This window comes from Mauremys reevesii, linkage group 7 (assembly GCF_016161935.1).
Source record: "Mauremys reevesii isolate NIE-2019 linkage group 7, ASM1616193v1, whole genome shotgun sequence".
NCBI lineage: Eukaryota > Metazoa > Chordata > Testudines > Geoemydidae > Mauremys > Mauremys reevesii.
In genome coordinates, this window is record NC_052629.1 from 94574643 (window position 1) to 94597223 (window position 22581).

At 54.0% G+C, this 22581-nt stretch overlaps 1 protein-coding gene across 2 annotated transcripts in view; it reads right to left on the reverse strand.

The window, feature by feature from the left end:
- CDC42BPG (CDC42 binding protein kinase gamma) overlaps nucleotides 1-22322 on the reverse strand; it is a 35843-nt gene extending 13521 nt beyond the window's left edge. The window contains exons 1-24 of one of the 2 annotated variants that reach the window (XM_039482295.1): nucleotides 22244-22322; nucleotides 21765-21848; nucleotides 21361-21456; nucleotides 20750-20898; nucleotides 20485-20578; nucleotides 20009-20209; nucleotides 17798-18046; nucleotides 17453-17532; nucleotides 16789-16940; nucleotides 15945-16066; nucleotides 15434-15676; nucleotides 14119-14229; nucleotides 13354-13556; nucleotides 12075-12168; nucleotides 9768-9892; nucleotides 9120-9234; nucleotides 8733-8881; nucleotides 8258-8346; nucleotides 7145-7197; nucleotides 6438-6542; nucleotides 5974-6042; nucleotides 4267-4372; nucleotides 3820-3953; nucleotides 3240-3379 (exon numbers count right to left, since the gene is read on the reverse strand). In XM_039482295.1, the coding sequence (XP_039338229.1) occupies nucleotides 3240-3379; nucleotides 3820-3953; nucleotides 4267-4372; nucleotides 5974-6042; nucleotides 6438-6542; nucleotides 7145-7197; nucleotides 8258-8346; nucleotides 8733-8881; nucleotides 9120-9234; nucleotides 9768-9892; nucleotides 12075-12168; nucleotides 13354-13556; nucleotides 14119-14229; nucleotides 15434-15676; nucleotides 15945-16066; nucleotides 16789-16940; nucleotides 17453-17532; nucleotides 17798-18046; nucleotides 20009-20209; nucleotides 20485-20578; nucleotides 20750-20898; nucleotides 21361-21456; nucleotides 21765-21848; nucleotides 22244-22306 (3026 nt within the window). In that variant the 5' untranslated portion in view covers nucleotides 22307-22322. Of the gene's footprint in view, nucleotides 1-3239; nucleotides 3380-3819; nucleotides 3954-4266; nucleotides 4373-5973; nucleotides 6043-6437; nucleotides 6543-7144; nucleotides 7198-8257; nucleotides 8347-8732; nucleotides 8882-9119; nucleotides 9235-9767; nucleotides 9893-12074; nucleotides 12169-13353; nucleotides 13557-14118; nucleotides 14230-15433; nucleotides 15677-15944; nucleotides 16067-16788; nucleotides 16941-17452; nucleotides 17533-17797; nucleotides 18047-18966; nucleotides 19027-20008; nucleotides 20210-20484; nucleotides 20579-20749; nucleotides 20899-21360; nucleotides 21457-21764; nucleotides 21849-22243 lie in introns of those variants that run through there. The other variant, XM_039482296.1, reaches the window with a different exon arrangement.
- Nucleotides 22323-22581: the final 259 nt, after the last annotated feature.

The following is a 22581-nucleotide window of genomic DNA, read 5'->3' on the forward strand; positions in this document are numbered from 1 at the left end:
AGATCTCACAAAACTAAGTGATTGGGCAACAAAAAGGCAAATTAAGTTTAATGTGGATATATGTAAAGTAATGCACATTAGAAAAAATAACCCCAACTATACATACAATATGATGGGGGCTAATTTAGCTACAACTAATCAGGAAAGAGATCTTGGAGTCAGCGTGGATAGTTCTCTGAAGACGTCTATGCAGTGTGCAGTGAAAAAAGCAAACGGGATGTTAGGAATCATTAAAAAAGGGATAGAGAATAAGACAGAGAATATCTTATTGCCCTTATATAAATCCATGGTATGCCCACATCTTGAATACTGTGTACAGATGTGGCCTCCTCACCACAAAAAAGATACACTGGCATTAGAAAAGGTTCAGAGAAGGGCAACTAAAATGATTAGGGGTTTGGAGAGGGTTCCATATGAGGAAAGATTAAAGAGGCTAGGACTTTTCAGCTTGGAAAAGAGGAGACTAAGGGGGGATATGACAGAGGTATATAAAATCATGAGTGATGTGGAGAAAGTGAATAAGGAAAAGTTATTTACTTGTTCCCATAATATAAGAACTAGGGGCCACCAAATGAAATTAATGGGCAGCAGGTTTAAAACAAATAAAAGGAAGTTCTTCACACAGCACAGAATCAACCTGTGGAACTCCTTTCCTGAGGAGGTTGTGAAAGCTAGAACTATAACAGGGTTTAAAAGAGTACTAGATAAATTCATGGAGGTTAAGTCCATTAATGGCTATTAGCCAGGATGGGTAAGGAATGGTGTCCCTAGCCTCTGTTTGTCAGAGGGTGGAGATGGATGGCAGGAGAGAGATCACTTGATCATTACTTGTTAGGTTCACTCCCTCTGGGGCACCTGGCATTGGCCACTGTCAGCAGTCAGGATACTGGGCTGGATGGACCTTTGGTCTGACCCAGTATGGCCGATCTTATGTTCTTATGGGGGCTAGAACCCACAGAATCTGAGAACAGCACCTACAAATTAATTTCTCAAACACCTAAAACAACTCCACCTCTTTGTCTAAAAGATCCTACGTGCCTCTATGACATGGGTGAGGAGCTGTATCAATAATAGAGCTGGACAGGACCTGGAATTTCTTTTCCCACCATTTTCAATTTTTTTCAATGCAAAACTGGGGGGAAAACAACAAACTGTGAAGTTTTCCGCAAAATAAAATTTTCAACAAAATAAATAATCGTCACCAAATGTAGTTTAAAGAAATCAAAATGTTTCCCTTAGATTCTGACTCCTTGTACTGATTTATTTTTTAGAAAGTGATTTTTAAAGGAAAAGTCATTTCAAAACTCAAGGTTGAAATGTTCCATTCCAAAAACGTCAAAATGGACCGTTCCAAGCTAACGGACATACGGTTATATAACCTTCAATAGGTAAAAGATTGTTACAAGAAGGACAGTGGATCAATTGTTCTCTGTGTCCACTGAGGGTGGGACAAGGAGCATGTGGCTTGGTTTGCAGCAAGGGAGATTTAGGTGAGAGATTAGGAAAAACGTCCAGACTGGTTAAGCCCTGGAACAGGTTACTGGGGAGATGGCGGAATCCCCATCACTGGAGGGTTTTAGGAACAGGCTGGACAACATCCATCAGGGATGCTCTGGGTTTGCTTGGCCCTGCCTCGGCGCAGGAGGCTGGACTTGATGATCTCTTGAGGCCCCTTCCAGCCTGACATTTCTATGGGGGGAGAGCTCGCGACCGCCCAGGATTTGGGCACGCTGCCTTCCCTGGCATCCGAGTGTAGCCTCAGCTTTAGCTTCGACCTGAACTGATCTGACCCTCCCAATAGCAGCCATTCAACCAGAACATACGTGTGTCAAGTGGCACTGGACCTGGTAAAGCCCGGCCACTTAGGGGCTGAGAGCTAAGCAAGACCGCTGCTCTTCCCACGTACGAGGTGGGGCCTCTCCAGAACTGTTGGTTCATTTGAAACACAGAAATCTTGACTCGGAATAGGGAGGTTCAGTTACCTCCGTATTTGGCCCTGGTGCGACCACTGCTGGAGTGCTGGGGCCCACAATTCAAGCAAGATGTGGACAAATTGGAGAGGGCTCAGGGAAGAGCCACGAGAAGGAGTAAAGGGTTGGAAAACCTGCCTTGCAGGGAGAGACTCCAGGGGCTCAAGCTGTTTAGCTTAACAAAGAGAAGGCTGAGGGATGACTTGATCACAGGCTATAAAGCATGGGGCTCTTCGGTCTAGCAGACAAAGGTGGAACGAGAACCACTGGCTGGAAGTTGAAGCTAGATAAATTCAGACTAGAGATGAGGTGCACATGTTTATCAGTGAGGGGAATGAGCTCTTGGGACACTTGATCTACGGCTGGACTGGATTCTCCATCACTGGGAATGTTTAAATGAAGGTTGGGTGTGTTTCTAACACATCTGCTCTAGTTCAAACAGGAATTAATTCAGAGCTGGCCTATGGCTTGGGTGACACAGGAGGTCAGACATTGGTCTCTTCTGGCTTTATTGTTTGTGCATATGGTTTAGTCAATCTGATGGGGCAGTTGATTTGGTATCAACCCGTTCATACGGATTATTTACGTCATGCTTTTTGCTTCATTATTCGGTTTAGTGAATAAAGCTCATACAATTGGAAACCCCGAGGGAGCGGAAGTTTATTTCCCAGACACCAGGATCACAACCTACATGAGCTCTGGGAAGAAAACAGACAACTCGACGACTCACCCAGCAGTGATTTGCATATCTGGAGGGGTGGTAAACCCATTGGGGCAACAGTGACGCTATGCTGCAGGAAGGGTGGTTGAGCAGGGGGCGCTCTTGCCTTGCACTCAGTCCTGCGGGCTCATTGGTCTGATCTGGGGCAGCAGAGGCTGGGGGGATACCAGGCTAGTAGGGCCCATTGGTCTGATCCAGGAAGGCAAAGATGGGAGGGACACTGGGCTGGATGGGCCCATGGATCTGAGCCAGGGTGGCAGGAGGGGGGATACCGGGCTGGATGGCCCCAGGGATGTGAGCCAGGAGGCAAGGTGGCCCAGGGGTCTGAGGCGAGGGATGGAGGGGGGGCGGGGGATCCGGGCTGGCTGGGCCCGGGGACCTGAGCCGGGGTGGCAGGAAGCGGGTTACCAGGCTGGCTGGGCCCAGGGGCTGATCTGCGATGACAGAGAGGGATGCAAGGCTAGGTGGGCTCAGGGGACTGACCAATAAGGCACTTCATGGGTCCCCTTTCCCTGCATTTTGCGGGGGCCAGTCGTGCCCCTCCCTACCTCATATCCACGACCTGCATGATGTTGACGCCGCACTGGGAGCCCCGGCCTTCTGGCACGTCGTAAAGGAAGAGCTTGAAGTCGCTGACCATGGCGAATGCCCTCTGCCAGCCCTTCTTCACCCCCGCCGGCTTCGGCACCTACGGGGATGGGAGACGGTTACAGCCCCATTCGCCACAGGAAGATTTGGTCTGTTGTTGGTCCACCATGCCGGGTGCTAATAGTACCCAGCAGGGCTTGACCCTGCCTCAGTTTCCCCTGGGTCGGGGTGACTGTCATAGGGGAATCGGATACAGAGAGGGCGAGTTACCCAAAGCTACACAGCACATCAGTGGCACAGCTGGGGATAGAACCCAGGAGTCTCGGCTCCCAGACCCCTTGTGCTAACCCACTGGACCCCACTCTCCTCCCAGAGCTGGAGAGAGGACCCAGGAGTCCTGACTTCTGTGCCCCTGCTTTAACCACATTCACCATGGCCGAGAAGATCGGGGGAAGGGTGCTCGCAGAATCATCTCTGCCACGCCACATCAGACAAAAGTCAGCCTGACACAGGGCACCCGCGGAGGGTGGGAGGACTTACCGACAGATACCCCTCAAATGCTGTGCCTGTCCCAGTAACCGGGTTGACTCCCATGGTTTTCCGGAGCTGTTCAGGGGGTGTGGGGCAGATGGCTGTGCCCCCAGCGCAGGACACATGGCAGACGTAGTTACAAGCTGCAGGGAGAAGCCAGGATGTGGTGCATGAGTGAGGAGAAGGGGACGGATTCTGACAGGGGCCAGAGACCCAGGCACCCCCCCAGGGCCCAGCATCCAAGCCTGCCTGGCAGGAGACCCAGGTGCCAGGCCCCAGTGCCCTGCCTGGCAGAAGACCTGGGTACAGCCCCATGGCCCAGCACTCAATGCCCAGCCTGGCAGGGACCCGGGTTCCAGGCCCAGAGGCCAGTGCTTAGCCCCATTCAGGAATTCACCTCAGGGAAGCAATTGCAACGGGGCCCGCACAGGGCAGAGCCAGCCCGGCCTCACTCACCCTCACAGGCGTAGCCCTGGCGCAGCAGCCCCACCATGAGCGCGGTGCAGCGCGTGCATTTGGTGGGCACGGCGAAGCTCTGCATCTTGAAGCTGTGAGATTTTGGCTGGAAAATGGGGGGGAAACAACAAAAAGGGGTTTCGATCTGCGGTGGGGGAGGGATTTCAGGAAGCCAGAGACACAGGGGAATAAACGGGCATTTGTCCAATGTGTGTACACAGACCCACACAATGCACTACACACACATACTAACCACCCACATTCATCTCCACACCCACAGCACAGCCCCATGCGCACCTAAATACACCCATAGATAGACATCTGCACACACAGCATACAAGTATACAACAAACACACCACACATACATCAGGTGCACACGCCACATCTCCCATGTTCACAGCATACAACTGTACAACGCACTGACACATACACCTCCATCATGCTCACAACATACATATCCAGAGAACACCCCATCTGTAATAGATCTATGTACCGCACACTCCGGGCATTCTAAATACACACCCCCACACTCTCAACACACGCAGAAAAAAAATACAGTATCAGGGAAATTGCAGGGGATTTGTGTCACCTGCACACATACCCAAACACCCCCTGTCATGCAACAGGCAGACATACAAAGCGAATGCAACACACAATGTAGTAACGTATGCGCAAAAAACCTCCCACGGCAGCTGACTAGACAGGGTTTATCTGACACTGGCAAGTATATACACACTTACCCACACCACCACACAAAGGAAACACACAATCCATGGTATAAATCCTCTCCATCACACACTCCCCCACACCAAACATATGGACACCCCAACACCACACAACAAATCCTCTCTACACAAATGCTCTATTTTCACATGTATCTCACGCCATATGCCAGAGAGAAACCACAACCACATGCCTATATAAACACAGATTCACACCACACACGCACTTACGTAAATCCACTAGAAAAGGGCAAGAGAGGATTTCTCTGCTAGCCACGTGTGCAGACACAAGGATGCCTAGATATGTGTACACACACCACAACTATCACATACACTCAATCATGGACAAAGTCCACCCTGCACCATCAGGCTGAGGTGGTTAAGGCCTGTGAGTTTCCCTAGACAATGGTACACATGGGCTAGCACCAGATCCAAACACACTTAGCTCCCCTAACCTGATGGATCAGGTACCCAGTTGTAGCTGGGTGGACCGGAGATGCCCTGTCTGGGTGAGATCGAGCAAGACTCAAACCCACAACTTCCCGGGCTGTGGCCAAGCACCTGAACCACTCAGCCACTGTGCCACACATCGAGAAATCATCTGGCTAAGTGTGGAAATGAAGAAGGCTCTGATCTTATGTAGCAGCACAATCACATATCATGACCGCAAACATGCACCTGAAACACGGAGAGAACTTGCACACATAAAACCTTCTCCCATGAACAAACAAAAACCACACACGCACACAGTACCAACACACGCTGAAATGCCACAAACACAACGTTTAGTCCTGGTTCCCCGCCTGACCCCACCCCCTCCCAGAACTGGGGTTAGAACCCAAGAGTCCTGACTCCCAGCCCCCAACCCCCTGTTCTAACACACACAACTAAAATACCCCCATATACACACACTCCACGCCCTCCCCTGCACAACAGAGCGCGCACGCACACACACACACTCTCTCTCTCACTCCCCCAGGTTACCTTGAGTGCACCTGAGCTGCTTCCTTCTGCAGCAACAGCTACCTGTGCTGGGGGTTTGTTCAGAGCCAGCTGTGAAGATGCAAGGAGAGAGAGGGCAGAGTCAGAACAGAGAGCCCGGAGGGAAACATTTCAAAAGGAGCTGCAAGTAAGTGACTTTTTCTAAATCAAATCTGGCGAAGAGCTGGGAATAGCACAAAGGCATCCTGCCTCCGAACCCCACCCTGCTCTAACCCACCACACTCCCTCCCGCTCCCAGAGGTAGGATAGAACCCAGGAGTCCTGGCTCCCAGGCCCCACTCCTACCCCCACCCATTAGACTCCACTCCCCTCCCAGAGCTGGGGACAGATTGCCATGGGCTGGGCTAGGGTAGAAGTGTGAGCCCTGGGGAGCCAAGAGCTACATCCTGCATCTGAGCTCCTCACTGGGGCATCACACAGCAAGGTTGTTAGCATTTACTACTCACATTGGCTCGGAGGCTTCTCCTCCCTTCTGGGCGCAGCTGGGCCTCCTCAGCTGATCTCCGATTCTCTTGCGTGTCTGGGGGGCTCCCAAAACTGATCGCATCCTTCTGCCAAAGAAAAAGCACCATGCAAACCCAACCCTGAGGCATGTAAGGCAATGAGGCAGGGATGCTCTCCCTTGGAGTCAGTGCTGGCCTCAGCATGGCACTAGGGGGCGCTCTCCCCTCTGAGCCAGTGCTGGCCCCAGTATGGTACTAGGGGGTGCTGTGCTGGAGGGAATGGGGTGGCGGCTCAGTAGGGGGTGCTGTTCCTTTGCAGTCAACGCTGAACCCAGAGCAGCACTGTGGGACGCTGCGGAGGCTCAGTAGGGGGCGCTGTTCCCTTGCAGGCAGTGTTGACCCCGGAGTGGCACTAGATGGCACCATATGAATCAAGGGGCTATTAATTCCCCCGGATGGGTGGGACCATCAGTGCACGCAGCTAAAGTACAAAGTCCCCTGTGTCAGTGTCTTGAGAGACCAGAGCCAGGAATAGAACCCAGGAGTCCTGACTTCCAGCCCCCCCAACCTAACCAACAAACCCCATTCCCTGCCCAGAACTGTGGACAGACCCCAGGAGTCTTAACTCCCTCGACTCCCTGAGCCAAAATATAATCCAGGGGCCCTGATTCCCAGCCTGCCCTGCTCCAGCCATAGCCTGATGGACACACCTCCGCACTCCAGAACGATAGGAAGGGAATTAGCGGCCCCTGTTGTTTTGTGCCTAGAAGAAAGAGAAAGATTCACACATAGCACTGTAACACCTCAGCAGCCTCCTGTCTATGGCCCAGGGTGGACCCCAGCTCCTCCCTCCCAAAAGCACAGACCCTACCTATTTGCACTAAAGGAGAATCCCCCATTAGCTGCTAGCAGTACAGGTGATTTGACACATGGTGAAGTTCCCGTTGCATCCAGCAAAAGACAATGGCACATAGACACACAGACACACACAGAAGCCAGTTCACACAACCACTGCGTTGGTCAATGGAACATGACGTGCTGGTTAGGGCTGGGAACTGGGAGTTTTCACTTCTAAGTGTGTCCCACCAGCACTGAATTATTACAATAGCGTCTATAGACCCCAAATGACATCGGGGTGGGCTCCCATGCAGGCCTCCCCCGCCCTGGTTGAGCCAAGTGCCCCCCACAATGCCCCCCACCAGTCGTTGCACACACAGCGAGAGCCTCAGTCCCCCAGAGCTGACAGCCTGGCCAGACAAAAGATGGCTTCTCCCCACTTTATAGGTGGGGAAGCTGAGGCCAGAGTGACTCTGTGACTTGCCCAAGGTCAAGCCATGGCCAAGCTGCGAGTGGAACTAGTGAGGAGGGCGCAGGACACCTGAGTTCTATTCCTGGCTCTGCCAGCGACCTCAGGAGAGTCTCTTCTCCTCTCTGCCCCTCGCACCCTTTGTTTAGGCCTGGAGCGCTTGGGGGCAGGGACTCTCTTACCATGGGTCTGTTTGTGCCCAGCCCGTCACGGCCCCTCGGTCACGGTCTGTGTAGCGCCTGGCACAACTGGGACCCCAGTCTTGGTGCAGCGCCTGGCACAACAGGCGAGCCTCTGACCTCGTTCAAGGGTGGGCCTGATCAGCACCAAGGACAGCCCCCCTGATCTCAATCAGAGGGTCCATGCAGCCCCTGGCATGGTGGGTTTCCCTGATCTCATTTGAGGGATCCCCCCCGAAGACCCCTGATCTCAGCTGGGGCCACCAGGCTAGAGCAGCAACCACACAGCAGCCATCCTGCGTGTGTACTCAGCCAGGCTGGAAATTCCAGGGCCTTACCTTCCACAGACCTGACCTTCAGCTCCTCCTTCAGCTTCTCCAGCTCCAGCTGCAGGGCCCGGTTCTGCGCCTCGGCCTCTTGCAATTTCCTTGTCAAAATATCCCAACAACAAGGGAAACCCTTGTCTTTATTGCTCCAAAGGTGCCACGGGGCCAGGGCAGCACAACGGCAGAGGCACCAGCCCCTCCCCAGACAGATTTTACCCTGATGAACATCTCAGGGGGTGAAAACTGTTGAAGCAGTAGCATTGTCTAGCCATTGTAGCAGGGGGCTGTGGGCTCCTCTGTCCTATCCCCAGCTCTGGGACAGCAATGGCATCTAGTGCTTAGAGCAGGAGGGGCCGGGGAGCCAGGACTCCTGGGTTCTAGTCCCATTTCAGCCACCGACAGTCCCCCAGCTGTCTGGCAAGTGTCCCAAGGCATGGGGCTCCCACCCCTCCCTGGCTAACAAGTATCAGCTCCCCACCCGCCTCACCGCTCGGTGGCCAGGTGTGCAGCCTTCATCTCAGTCAGCTCCTCTTGGACACCCTGCTTGGCCCGGATCTCGGCTTCCAGCGCTGACTGCAGCTCCAGCTTGGCCGAGGCCTCCATCTTCTGCAGGCGCCTGGCCTTCCAGTGATTGTCCTTCACATTCAGAGAGAGGAAGGGCTGAGCTAGGAGCAGGGAAACCCCAGGGCTGGCTGGATCAGAGGGAATGGGACCCCCAGCCTTCCCTCTAGGGGGTGCCAGCTCCAATCCCAGCACAAGGGCAGGGCACTGGCTGGCTCAGAGGGGTGGGGAATGGGATATAGGGCTCCAATCCAGCCCCACCAAACACACGCTGGCTCCAATCCAGCCCCACACAACCCTGTTGAGCTCATACTGGGCTTCTGGCATCTGAGGTTTTTGTGCTGATGTGTTTCAGGGATTCCAGCTCCTCGGTCATCCGGGTGGCCAGAGCCTGGAGATAGCCCCTGGACTCCTTCTCGTCACTGACCCTGGGGGAGGGGGAGAGAGAGTCAGGAGAAAGCCCTGCCAGGACCCAGCTAGACCAACCCAAGTGGGACCAAGGAGGCAGCAGCATCTGCCCCTGCAACCTATTTCCCAATCCCAGGGAAAGGAGCCCCCAGCCCAACACGTTCATGTCAACCGGGTGAGAGGGGTAAGTGATCTGGGGCAAGTCACACAGCCAGCAACACAGCTGGAAATAGAACGCAGGAGTTCTGTTTCCCAACCCTCCCTGTCCAAACAACTAGACCTCACTCCCCTCCCAGAGCTAAGGATAGAACCCAGGAGTCCTGACTCCCAGCCCAGCTCCCTGCTCTAACCACTAGACCCCACTCTCCTCCCAGAGCCAGGAACAGAACCTAGAGTCCCGGCTCGCAGGCTATACTGTTGTTCCCTGCTACGATGGGATGCTGTCTCATTCTAAGAGCAGGATAACCCTCGTGTGCTCTCACCCCACCCAACAGTGAGCCCTGCTAGGGGCTCTAATCCCTGGACCACCCAGCTCCGCATGGGGGGCTCATACCACTTCAGAATGTCAGAGATCTGGGCCTCCCAGTTAGTGACTGTTTCTCTTCGGTCCTCCAGTGAGCGCAGCTCCTGCTCCAGCTGCCTGTTGGTTGTATTTAGCTTCTCCACCTGGCCTAGGAGCTGCGAACAGGTAGGGAGACCAGACAGCAAATGTGAAAAATCGGGACAGGGGGTGGGGGATAATAGGAGCCTATATAAGAAAAAGACCCTAAAATCAGGACTGTCCCTATAAAATCGGGACATCTGGTCACCCTACGAACAGGAGAGGAAGACAGTGCCACAGGGACCTTGGACGGAAGGACCCGGCAGTTAGAGCCGGGTGGAGAATGGACTTTCATCCCCTCGCAGTTCCAAAATATCAGGAAAAAAATTGTATCAAATCGACCCAAAACCAAGGTTTTTTGGAATTTTCGACGAATCAAAAAGGCAAAAAAGTTTTATTTTTATATAGTTTTATTTCAGGTCAATTGAAATGTGTCATTTTCGAGTCCCTCTCCCCCCTTGAAATGTTATTTTAAATAAAATTAAAGGTAATTTCAAATGAGAATTCATTTCACATCAACCAGTCAACATGTTCCAAGTTTTGGAGCTTTTGATTTGTTCGATTTCAACCAAAACAATTTGCTGAAGTCGACCCAAATTCACAAAATGTTTCCATCTGCCTGAATCTGCATTTTTCACTGAAAAAAAGTTTTGATGGAAAAAGTTCGGGCAGCTCTACCTCCCTCCTCCCCTCAAATCCCTCCTATTCTTTTAACTCAGGGTGCCATGAGAGCTAGGTCTGTCCACACGTAGCTAGCTTGTTCGCTGAGTGTCCCAAGCATGTTCTATTCACTGGCCAAAAACTTGGCTAATGCAGAGTTACGGCTGATCTCTTGCTGTTCCAGAACATCAAATTTAGCAAAACTCAAACCTCTGGAAACTAGGACATCCAGAATTAAGGCATATGCATTTTCCTAATTATCTGCTGTTCTCAGATTCCATTTCCCCAAATAACCTCAGCTTGCTCCCCCTCCCTCGGATGGAGGCGGATTGGATCAACATGCCAGCAAATCTTTCTCTGACTTCTCGGCACAGCAGGTTTTAAATGCACATTGCCTATTGCCTAGGTGTATGCTCAGGTTCAGTACCCACAGCATGTCCCCTTGGTCCATCCAGGTCATGTGAATAGTGAGTGACAAAACCCTCTTGGCTATTCTCTCTGCACACGTACGTTGCAATGCATTCAGAGCACGAGTCTAGCCAGACAGCTTAACTCTGTTCCAAATAACATTTTCAATATTGCTTCCCCCAAAAAGCAGTGGGTGCCAATGCCATGCACTAGCAGGGATAAATGGCAAGTGTTTGAGACAATCAGACCCACAGTTTGAGCCCCAGAGCTGAGCAATCAAAGTTGATGGGAAAGTGTCAGCATTAAGAAATGCTGGGGAATTGGGGGGCTGTATCTCAGGAACCTCTTGTTTGAATGCCCCCAAATTTGGATCACTAACCACACCCTGTGCCCCCATGAGGCAAACCAAATTTCAAGGCAATTCAGTTAAGTATGTGAATTTTACAGCACCTGATAGAGTTGACCTTTAAACAGAAAGAGCTTCTCAACCTTAACTACAGCAGAGCTAGTGGTCGGCTATAACACATGGGAGAGATCTGTATATAGCCAGCTAAGGAGCATCTTGAGAGTGCACTGTACGTGGGAGAGCTCTGTCTACATACAACAGCTATTTAAATTCCTAATAGAGCGTGCTCCATGCAGAATTATTCCTGGGCTTTTCAGGGCCAATTCAAACTGTAGTGCACGATTGCAAACAGCTGCTCACGGACAGCTCCGAGCGCAGGGCAGAGCTTGCTCTGCTGGCCAATGAGATGAGACAGACCGGCTCTCAGGTACCAGCTAGGGCATGCGGTAGGGCTCTGTGCCTCCTCCTGCATGCTGCAGGGATTCCAGCGACCCTGTACTTTGCCTCTGGGGGCTAAGATCCAATAGCCCCACTTGCAGCCTGCATTCACTGCTCCAGGACCCCTTCCTCTGCTACCTGCAGCCCACGTGCAATCCCTCCGGCTGCAGCAGGCAGACCACAGCACTCTCCCATCAGGAGACGCCCCCTGTGGCATCAGGTGGTACTGCACCTTGCAGGATGCAGCCCCTGCAGCTACCCAGTGACAGCAGCCGGTAGTACAGCCCACAGCACATCAGCCATGCAACCCAGCAGCAACCAGATTGCAAGAGGCTAAGCCCCATTAACTCTGGAAGATCCAAATCAAGCCCACCTTGGAGAAATGGAGAGATTCAAGTTCCTCTTACCCTCTCCTGTTCCTGGGCGAATTTACTGTTCTCTTCCTGCAGCAAAGTCCTCTCCCGTTCGTTCTGGTCTTTCAGCTCCTTGTGTTCCCTTAAACTAGAGCCCAGGGGTTGGAAAAGAACATTAGAGCCACGATTAACAGAAATAATGATATTAATCCCTAGCTTTTATCCAACACTTTCCACCTGTAGCTCTCAAAGTGTTTTACCACAGTGCTTCTCAACCAGGGGTATGCAGAGGTCTTCCAGGGGGTACATCAACTCATCTAGATAGCTGCCTAGGCTACATAAAAAGCACTAGTGAAGTCCGTACAAACTAAAATTTCATACAGACAATGACTTGTTTATACTGCTGCATATACCACACACTAAAATGTAACGACAATATTTATATTCCAGTGGAATTATTTTAGAATGATCTGGTACAAATTTCTCAGTAATAGCGTGCTGGGACACATTTGTATTTTTACGTCTGATTTTGTAAGCAAGTAGTTTTTAAGTGAGGTGAAATTTGGAGGTATGCAAGACAAGTCAGACTCCTGAAAGGGGTACAGGAGTCTGGAAAGGTTGAGAGCTACTGCTTGAAAAATCTGATCGATATCATTATCCCCATTTTACATATGGGGAAACTGAGGCACAGAGAGAGGCACTGACTTGCTCCAGGTCACCCAACAAGCCAGAGGCAGAGCCGAGAACAGAACCCAGTCTGGGGCTGTAAGTGCTCGGCCACACAACAGCAACTGTGTCTGAAGGACATTTCTTTACCAACTCCTCCCCTTTTATCTGGGTTAAAAAGTGTGGATTTTTTAAAAAAAATTTCTTCAAATGAACAATTTTACCCTTTTCCCTCCTTTTAACCATTACATGGAATTGAATAAATGGTTCTTCCCCCTCCTCCTTCATTCGGTCACTCTCACTATCGGAAACTCCCCAAATTCCTGAAACGCAACGGAGCAGAGAAAAGGGAAAAAATTCCTAGGACGCAAAAATAAATGATTATTGGAAAAAATGGGGTGTCCAAGTCTGGGGCAGAAGTGGAGAAATGAAATCAAAGAGGACGAGAGAAGAGGGAGGAAAAAGGAAATAGGAAAACGAAGAAAAACTCCAAACATTTTCTTGTGGAAAAAATGTCTCCAAATAAAAAAAGAGAAATAATCTCACAGGAAAAATCCACCTTCCTTCTCCCCCTCCTCTCTCAGAAAAAACATAATTCCCCTCCCTGCCCCTGACCAATGGGGATGCTGAGCCCAGGAGAGGGTTCTGGGTTCAAATCACCACTCACCTCTCCTTCCTGGCTTTCTCCAGCTTTCCCTGCAGTGGGGCAAGCTCACCCCGCAGCACCCCCTGCTGGCTCTCCCTCTGCTGCAGTGGCTCACGCAGGCTCCTCCGCTCCCCCTTGGGCTGCAGGTCCCCTCGCAGGAGTGTGGGGTCCTTGGTGTGGTTGGGGCCGGCAGAGTCCAGAGAGGCCGTGCCATGCTTCGCCTGCAGGGGGCAGGAGAGTTCAGCCACAGGCACCCACTTGTCCATTACCATGGGGGGCGCTTATGTAGTATATCACTAGCTATTCAAAGAGAAGTGCTGATGCCTAATCCTGCAAGGGGCCCTAATGCTCCCCACAGGGACCCCAACTGATGGGTCAACGGGCCCTCGTGCACTCACCAACTGCCCCCAGGGATCCCCTCTGACGGGGCAAGGGGCCCTCATGTGCTCACCAACCACCCCCCCAGGGATCCCGCTAACTGGGCAAAGGACCCTCATGCACTCACTAACACCTCCCCCCTCCCCCCAGGGCCACACGGACTGGGCAGGGGCCTCCGTGCACCCGCCAAACACTCCCACAGGGACTCCCACTGACCGGGCAAGGGGCTCTCATGCGCTCACCAACTGCCCCCCCAGGGGTTCCCACTGACCAGTCAAGGGGCCCACATGCTCTCACTGACCCTGCCGGGCAGGGGAGGGAAATGCTCTGAAGGCTGCACTCTCTGCCTACCTGTGCAAGGGGCACTAGTGCGTTACTCCCCACATACCCAGCCCCCTTCCTCCTCACCTTCAGCCCCTCCAGCTCCTGCCTCATCTTCCTCGCCTGCAGCTCACTTCTCTCCTTCAGCTTCTGCTGCTTGGACACCTCGCTGGAGAGACCTTTGATCCGAGACTCCAGCTGTGGGGGTGGGGGGCCATCAGCCTCCAGCACCCCCACAGCCCCAGGGCTGGGAGAACAGCGGGCCTGAGCTGAGGGCGCTGGGGGACCTGGGCCCTTCCCCGGTAGTCAGACCCGGGGGAGGAGGAATGGCTGGCTCAGGGGGTGGGGAATGAGACATGGGGCCATTCCCCTCTGGGGCCCCCTGGCTCTGACCCGGCCCCTGGCTGAGGGTTGGCATGGATCCCAGCCCACTCCCAAGTCATCCCCCCACTGCCAGCCCCGGGTGACGTGGGCTTGCAGGGCCCAGCAGAACCAGGACTCAGTACCCAGCCTCAGGCAAGAGATGGGAGGACAGGGCCCAGAGACTATGTCCCAGTAGAAGGGGCTTAACCCAGGACAAGGAGGAGAGGCCGAACGCTCCCTGCCGGTGCCCCCACCCCAGGCACGCACACAGGAGTCAGGTCCAAAGGCAGCAGGGACCCTCTCCTAACCCTTGCACACCCCCTCTCTGTTTGAGGTCACCCCCCAGGGGTGCCAGCCCCTCTTGGCCTAAGGCAACTCACAAGGGGGCTGGATTCTGCTCCCCCATCCTCCAAGCCACCCAGAGAGCCTCAGAGACAGCACAGGGGGAACCAGGATTACTGGGGGACACAGCAGCAAAGTCCCTTTGATGGGAGGGGTTATTTTTATTTTTCAGGTGCACCCCTAACCAAGCCCACAGCACAGTCCTGCCCAGAGCAGTCCAGGTAGCCTCCTACCCCAGCACAACTCTGCCTTGCCTGTTCTTAAAGGCACCCATCTTAACTATGCCACTGCCACTGATTGCCAGATAACTGGGATTTAACCCCTGCCCTGTCCCCCAGTTGCCAGCTGGGGAATGGAGGCAGTGCTGGCCAGCAGGGGGCACTGTGCATTCAGCACAAGAGGCATGTGGCTCAGCATCATGCACAGCTGATGGGCTGCCAGCAGAGGGTGTTGGGGGGGGATGCAGTCAGTGCTGTATGATGCATGGGTGCAAGGAACCACCAGGCAAAGTTCCACTCGGAGCACTGGGAAGCTGAGGCTGGTGCTGCACAATGCAAAGCTGCAGGGCAACCACCAGGGGGCATCTTATGCACACAGCAGGGAGAGACATGGCCTGGTGATGAGGGCATGCAAGTTCCTCACTAGGAGGCGTCCCATGCTTGGTGCAGCCAGGAAGGGGTGGGCACTGCCCGGTTACCTCCTTGCGCCCACTCTCCACCCGGGCCAGCTCCTTGCGCAGGCCATCCACACGCCGGGCAGCTGCCTCGGTCTCCTCCTGACGTTCCCGCAGCTGGCGCACATGCCGGAGTAGCTGGGCCTGCAGGTCCCCACACTTGGCCTCAGTGCAGCGCAGTTCCTCTGCCGTTTGCTTCTGCCTGGCCAGGAGCTCCTGCAGCTCCTGGCCCTGGGCCTTCAGCCGCTCCTGGGCCTCCGACAGGTCCTGTGGGGGTACAAACACTGTTAAAGACAGCTGCTGTGCTCCACCCCGGAGGTGGCTGCATCTCAGCACCAGGTGAGGGATCCCTGTATGAACAGCCCCCGCACTCCACCTCAGAGGCGGCTTCATCTTAGCACCAGGAAAGGGCTCTCTGTATGAACAGCTCCTGTGCCCCACCCCAGAGGTGGCTGCATCTCAGTTCCAGGTGAGGAATCCCAGTTATTCTATACAGGGGGAAGGAGCAGTAGCTGGACTCCTGGGAGTGTCTCACCTTACGGGCCTCGTTCCTCTCCTGTCTGAGCAATTTCAGTTGCTTCTCCAGGATTTTCACCTGCCCAGATGCCTCCCCCTCCAGCCGCTGCTTTACCATGTCTTCGGCTTCCAACTGGTTCTCTGAGCATGAGAGAGAGACCAGGGAATTTACTGGGATTCCTTACGTCTGATCAGACCCATGGGCCCATCCAGTCCAGTCTCCTCTCTCACAACCCCACTACCCCAGATCAGATCAATGCCCCAGCTGATCCATGGCTGCTATCCCACAGGCATCAGTACCTGTCAACTTTCTACACAACAATATCTCTATTTCTCTCGTCAAGCTCCCTATTTCTGAGTTCCTGGCCGGGGCTTTGGAAACTTGGGGTGGGGGTAGGGGTGGGAATCTGGGCAGCATGTCTGTATGGGGAAATGCCAGGTGGAAGCAAAATGGGTCAGCCCCCAAAACTGGGTGAAAGGGACTAAAACAGGAAGGAGAGGGATGACTGCAAGCTCCCTCCCGGGGCATCCCTCATACACAACTGCTGGGTTCTCTTCCCAGCTCTGGGAGGGGAGAGGGGTGGAGTGGAGCAGGGGGCTAGGAGTCAGGACTTCTGGGGTCTATCCCTAGCTCTGGGAAGGTCAGGGGTCTAGTGGGTTAGAACAGGAGGTTGGCAGGCAGGGTTCCATCCTGGTTCTGTTCCCAGACTCATTGTCACTTTCTCTGCCAGATGGGGATGATGCAGATACATCCATGACCAGGTGTGTGGAGACCACAGGGATAAAGGTACAAGAGGGGGCATCTAAGCTGCTAAACAGGGCAGATCTTTGGGATTTAACCCTCGGAGCACCATCTGCCTCACCTTGAAGTTTCCGGGCCAGTTCCAGCTTCTCCCGCTCCAGGTTCCGGATCTTCTTCTCCAGTTGGGCCACGGCAGGTGATGTGGAAGGGGACGGAGGCTTCTGCTCGGAGACTGGGCTGCAGGACACGGGGAGGGGCGTGTGTGAGCTGGAACTGGCCCGGAAATCCCAAAGGTCAATTTAGCCCAGGATGTGGCTCTTTGTCTCCCCCTGGTGGCTACACCAAGTGGCAGAAGCCTCGGCATCCCCAGACTGGATGGTCCTTCAGCCCAACCCCTAGAGTCCTGTGTCTCTAGATCTCAAGGTGATGAGTTCAATCCTGGCCAGAGGGCACTGAGTTCACATGTGGCCCATGAGGGGATACCAGGCTGGATGGGCTCAGTGCAGCAGGGAGGGGGGCTCATGGGTCTGACTTGGGGCAGCAGGAGGGGGGCCCATGGGTCTGACATGGGGCAGCAGGGAGGGGGCCCATGGGTCAGACCTGGGGCAGCAGGAGTGGGGCCCATGGGTCTGACCTGGGGCAGCCCAGAGAGGGGCCCATTGGTTTGATCCAGGGAGAGGGGATCATGGATGTGCATTGAAGTGATAACAACGCTGGCTGCCCTGACCCCCAGGGGAACAGCTGTGAAGGGGGATGGGGTGTCCCTGCCAGGGGCTCGTACTCACCAGCCAGAGGTGAAGGTGAACCCCACAAAGGGGAGATGGTGGCCAGTGAACGCACTGTGAGAAACAGGGGGCAGCGTCTCCTGGGAGATGAGAGAGGGGACGACACATCACAAAGAGATCATGGCAGCCAGTGCGGATACACCCCCACTCCTGGGGTGGGACACGGGGGTTGTTTACACAGAGTCTGAGGAACCTCAGTGAACCTTTGTACCTCAGTTCTACAGCCTCAGAGGAAAATAGGCGCTGCATAGCACTGGGGCCAGCACCAACTGTGAGAGCAGAGTGCCCCCTACTGAGCCCCACCACCCCACCCTGCAGCACAGTGCCCCCTAGCGCCGCCCTCACCAACTCCTTGAGCGTGTCGTCGTCCACATCAAAGTTGGAGGTGTCTGCGGGGCTGTTGACCTCGGGCACGTAGGGGGGCGTGCTGGCTCGGATGTTGTCCCAGTCGATGCCCTCAAAGAAGGGGTGCTGCTTGAAGTCCTCAATGCCGTTCTGGCCCAGTCGCAGCTCCTGGCGGCACAGCAGCCCCCGGATCAGGTCCTTGGCTGGCTCCGACACGTCCGTGATGTCCGTGGGGAACTGCAGGTGGTTCTGGAGAGGGGTACAAGGCAAAGGGGCTCAGTGCAGAGGGACTGATGAGGGGAGTCAGGCTGGAGTTCCTTGCTGGCTTCCTAGCTCGATGCCCCTTTGCCCATCACATTATCTGTACCTCTGGACAGAGCTATCAGCACACATGCCAAATGATCCCAATGTATGCAAATTAACATGAATACACACAATTGATTGAAATGGCCACACAAATCAGTCTCCTGTATGCACAATTTATTCAAGTACATGCAGATGTATTCAAATTTATCCCCCTCTACCCACCCAGTTATCACAATACATCCTCATGTACCCATCCTTCCTCCATTCCATTCATGAAACATCCCTCTCCTTCCCTCCACTCCATCTACTCACCCACACTCATCTACCCTTCCATTCCTCCCTTCCTTCCCATCTGCCCATCCCCATCCATACACCCATACATCCATCCACCTTACCATATTAATCTATGCACCTATCTATCCATCCACCCATATTCATCTACCTATCCATCCATCCCCATCTATCCATCTTCATCCATCCATCTACCTATCTACCCATCTATCCATCACCATGCCCCATTCATCCATCCGCCTTACCATATTAATCTATCCATCCATCCACCTACCCATATTCATCTATCCATCTTCACCTACCCATCCATCCAACCAACCATATTCTTCCATCCATCTGTATCCATTCATCCATCCATCCAGATATCAACCCATATTAATCTATCTATCCCCATTCCTCATCCATCCATCTACCTACCTATCCAACCATATTCATCTATCCATCCCTAACCGCGTCCACCCATCCCCATCCACTCACCCATCTTCATCTATCCATCTTCATCTATCCTCCATCTACCTATCTACCCATATTCATCTATCCATCACCATGCCCCATCCATCCACCCACCTTACCATATTAATGGATCCATCCATCCATCTTCATCTACCTATCCATCCATCCATCCCCATCTATCCATCCATCCATCCACCTACCCACATAGAATCATAGAATCATAGAATTCGAGATCAGAAGGGACCATTATGATCATCTAGTCTGACCTCCTGCAAGATGCAGGCCACATAAGCCGATCCACCCACTCCTTAAGCAAGCGACCCCTGCCCCATGCTTCGGAGGAAGGCGAAAAACCTCCAGGGCCACTGCCAATCTACCCTGGAGGAAAATTCCTTCCCGACCCCAAATATGGCGGTCAACTGAACCCCGAGCATGCGGGCAAGACTCTCCAGCCATACCCTCTGGAAAAAGGCTAACAATATCCTATAATTGACCCATTGTACTAATTACCAGTGTGGCACTTAATTGACCTATTGACTAAGCCCATTATCCTATCATATCATCTCCTCCATAAACTTATCTAGCTTAATCTTAAAGTCATGGAGGTCCTTCGCCCCCACTGTTTCCTTCGGTAGGCTGTTCCAGAATTGCACTCCTCTGATGGTTAGAAACCTTCGTCTAATTTCAAGCCTAAATTTCCTGACTGACAATTTATATCGGTTTGTCCTCGTGTCCACATTAGCACTGAGCTGAAATAATTCCTCTCCTTCCCTGGTGTTTATCCCTCTGATATATTTAAAGAGTGCAATCATATCTCCTCTTATCCTTCTTTTGGTTAAGGAAAACAAACCAAGCTCCTCAAGTCTCCTTTCATACGACAGGCTTTCCATTCCTCGGATCATTCTAGTAGCCCTTCTATCCATCTATCCATCCAGATATCAACCCATATTAATCTACCCATCTATCCATCCCCATTCCTCATCCATCCCTCCCCATCTACCCACAGATTCCCCCAACCCTCCTCACAACCCTACCTCCTCTCAGACTCTCCTAAGCATCCACCCCTTTGCAGCAAAGCCTGCACCATACATCCCCTGTTCCAAGGCCCCCTCAGCGAGCTCAGGGAGGCCTGGCCAGGGCACCCTGCCCTGCCAGGCTCACCTCATGGTTCATGATCTTGCCATAGGTCTCCACCAGGGACTCGGCATAGAAGGGTGTCTCCCCGAAGAGCAGCTCGTACATGCAGACGCCCAGGGACCACCAGTCGCACTCGGGGCCGTACTTCCCCTTTCCGTCCTCCATGGCCTGCAGGATCTCAGGGGAGATGTAGTCAGGGGTCCCCACTGCCACCGCAGACTCCACCTGGCCAGGAGGGGAGACAGGGTGTCTATCTCCGTGTGTGGCCATGACAGCCCCCATCCCATGGGATCCACATCCCGGAGCAGACAGGAGCTGGTCAATCCACCTCCATCTCCACAAGGGAAGGGGCAGGAGCCCCATTGCCCAGGAGCAGTAACCCTAGACTGACCAGAGTCCTGGGCAATAGGCTGTAGGGGCTGACCCAGGCCTGGGTCTGTGGGGGTTCCTGCTCTGCAGGCAGCACACACTCAGTGCCTGCGGCAGCTTGTGCCTCTCACCGTCCCATCTGGTCGCAGTCGAAGACAGGAGCCAAAGTCGGCCAAGCGGATGTGCCCATTCATGTCGATCAGGATATTATCTGGCTTGATGTCCCTGTGGGGAGAGAGGGGAGAAGGCAGAGAGGGACCAGCCACTGATAAGTAAACAGGTCTATAAGATTACAGCAGGGGGCTGTGAGCCAGGACTCCTGGGTTCTATCCCAGCTCTAGGAGGGGAGTGGGGTCCGACGGGTTAGAGCAGGGGGGTCTGGGAGCCAGGCCGTACCTGTGCACGTATTGCAGCTGGTGGATGGAGTGAATGGCCAGGACCATCTCGGCCAGGTAGAAGCAGGCCATGTCCTCGGGCAGCCGGTCCTCGAACTTGCTCAGCAAGGTCAGCAGGTCCCCACCCACGTAATAATCCATCACCAGATACTGCAGACAGGGGGCAGCGTTAGTTGGGGAGATGTGGGGGGGAATCCCCTCCCTGGAGGCTGTGCCAGTCACCTGCAATGAGCCTTGCAGGACATGCAAAATAACTCACGGCAGCCGCAAGCAAGACAGTTGTACAGCGCCATCTGCTGGGAATATCCAGCACCTGCAGCTCATCCAGCAATGCCAGCCACCCATGCAGCGCCACCTGCTGGCAATCCCCAGCCTGCCCCACACACATCCTGTTGGCAAGGCCCAGCACCCACAGCGCCACCTGCTGGCAACCAGATGCATACCGCCTAAAAATTTCCTCTGGTTGCAGCTGGAACAGGATTTAAACCAGGCCTGTGCAGCCGCTTCCTCCAAGGAAGGGTCTCTGGTCCATGGGAGCAAGGAGATGGTGCTCAAGGGACCAAAGGTCTGCTTGCAATGCAGCACTGCCCCACCCCCAAGGGAGAGTCTTACCAGGTACTGCTCATCCTGGAAAGCGTAGTGCAGGGCAGTGATCCACTGGCTGTCCCCTTTCACCAGTACATCCCTCTCTTCCCGGAAGCAGGCTGTCTACAAGAGGATTGCAGGGAGATGGCAAGGCCTCAGGGGATGCACCCCAGAGCAGGGAGGTTGCAGGGCTCTGTCATAGCAAGGCCACTGCAGAAAGTGCTGCAGCACTGGGGCAATGAGCCCATCCAGCCCAGTCTCCCCCCACCCCCTGCTGTTCTGGACAGACCCATGGGCCCATCCAGCCTGAAAATGGGATACCTGCCATTGTTCACTGCCACTAGCCCGGGAATCTGTGGGATAGGAGGGAGGGGAGCATGGGTGGTGAGTGTCCTGGGCTGGGGGGGGGGTCTGAGGGTAGGGTTAGGTACCTCTGCTCTCTTCAGCATCTCCCACTTGTGCAGTATCTTCATGGCATAAACCTTCTCACTGTTCCGCAGCCTCACCACTGCCACCTGGTGGCCAGAGAATGGGATCAAAGAGGGCCGGTCTGAATTGGCCCTGAAATAGCTGCAGGGGCAGCATGGAGGGACCATGGGTGCATGGAGCCCTACCCTCTCCCCCTGTGGGAATAACCTGCTACAGCCCCACTCCCTGGTCTTCCCTCTGCTACCTGCAGCCCACGTGCCCCAGGACCTCCCCAGCCTCCCAGTGACAGCAGGCGGTATTGCACCCTGCAGGGCTCCAACCGCTCCAGCCCCACCCAGTGACACCAGGTGCTACTGCAGCCAGAAGGATACAGTGGTGGCAGCAGGCGATAGGGTGCCTGGCACTGCACCTGGGACTATGGCCAAAACTGAGGACCACTAGCCCCTCGTGAGTCCAAGCAGGGATGGCTGGCAGCACTCACCTCACCAAAGGCCCCTCGCCCGATGACCTTCAGAAGCTCAAAGTCCTCCCGGCGCAGGCACATCTCTTTCACCTTGGTGACGAATGGGGTGGCTGGACAGGGAGACACAGAGAGAGACCTCAGTTTGGGCAGCGCTGCCCAGGGGCTTTGCAAATGAGGGGAGCTGCCTGGAGACAGAGGGGTGGGCTAGTGGCTTGAACCCAGGAGTAGAAATGGGAGTCAGGACTCCCGGGTTCTATCTCTGACTCTGGGAGGGGAGTGGGGTCTTGTGGGTTAGAGCGCAGGGGGAGGGGGAGGCTGCGAGTCAGGCCTCTTGGGTGTATCAACAGTTTGAAAGA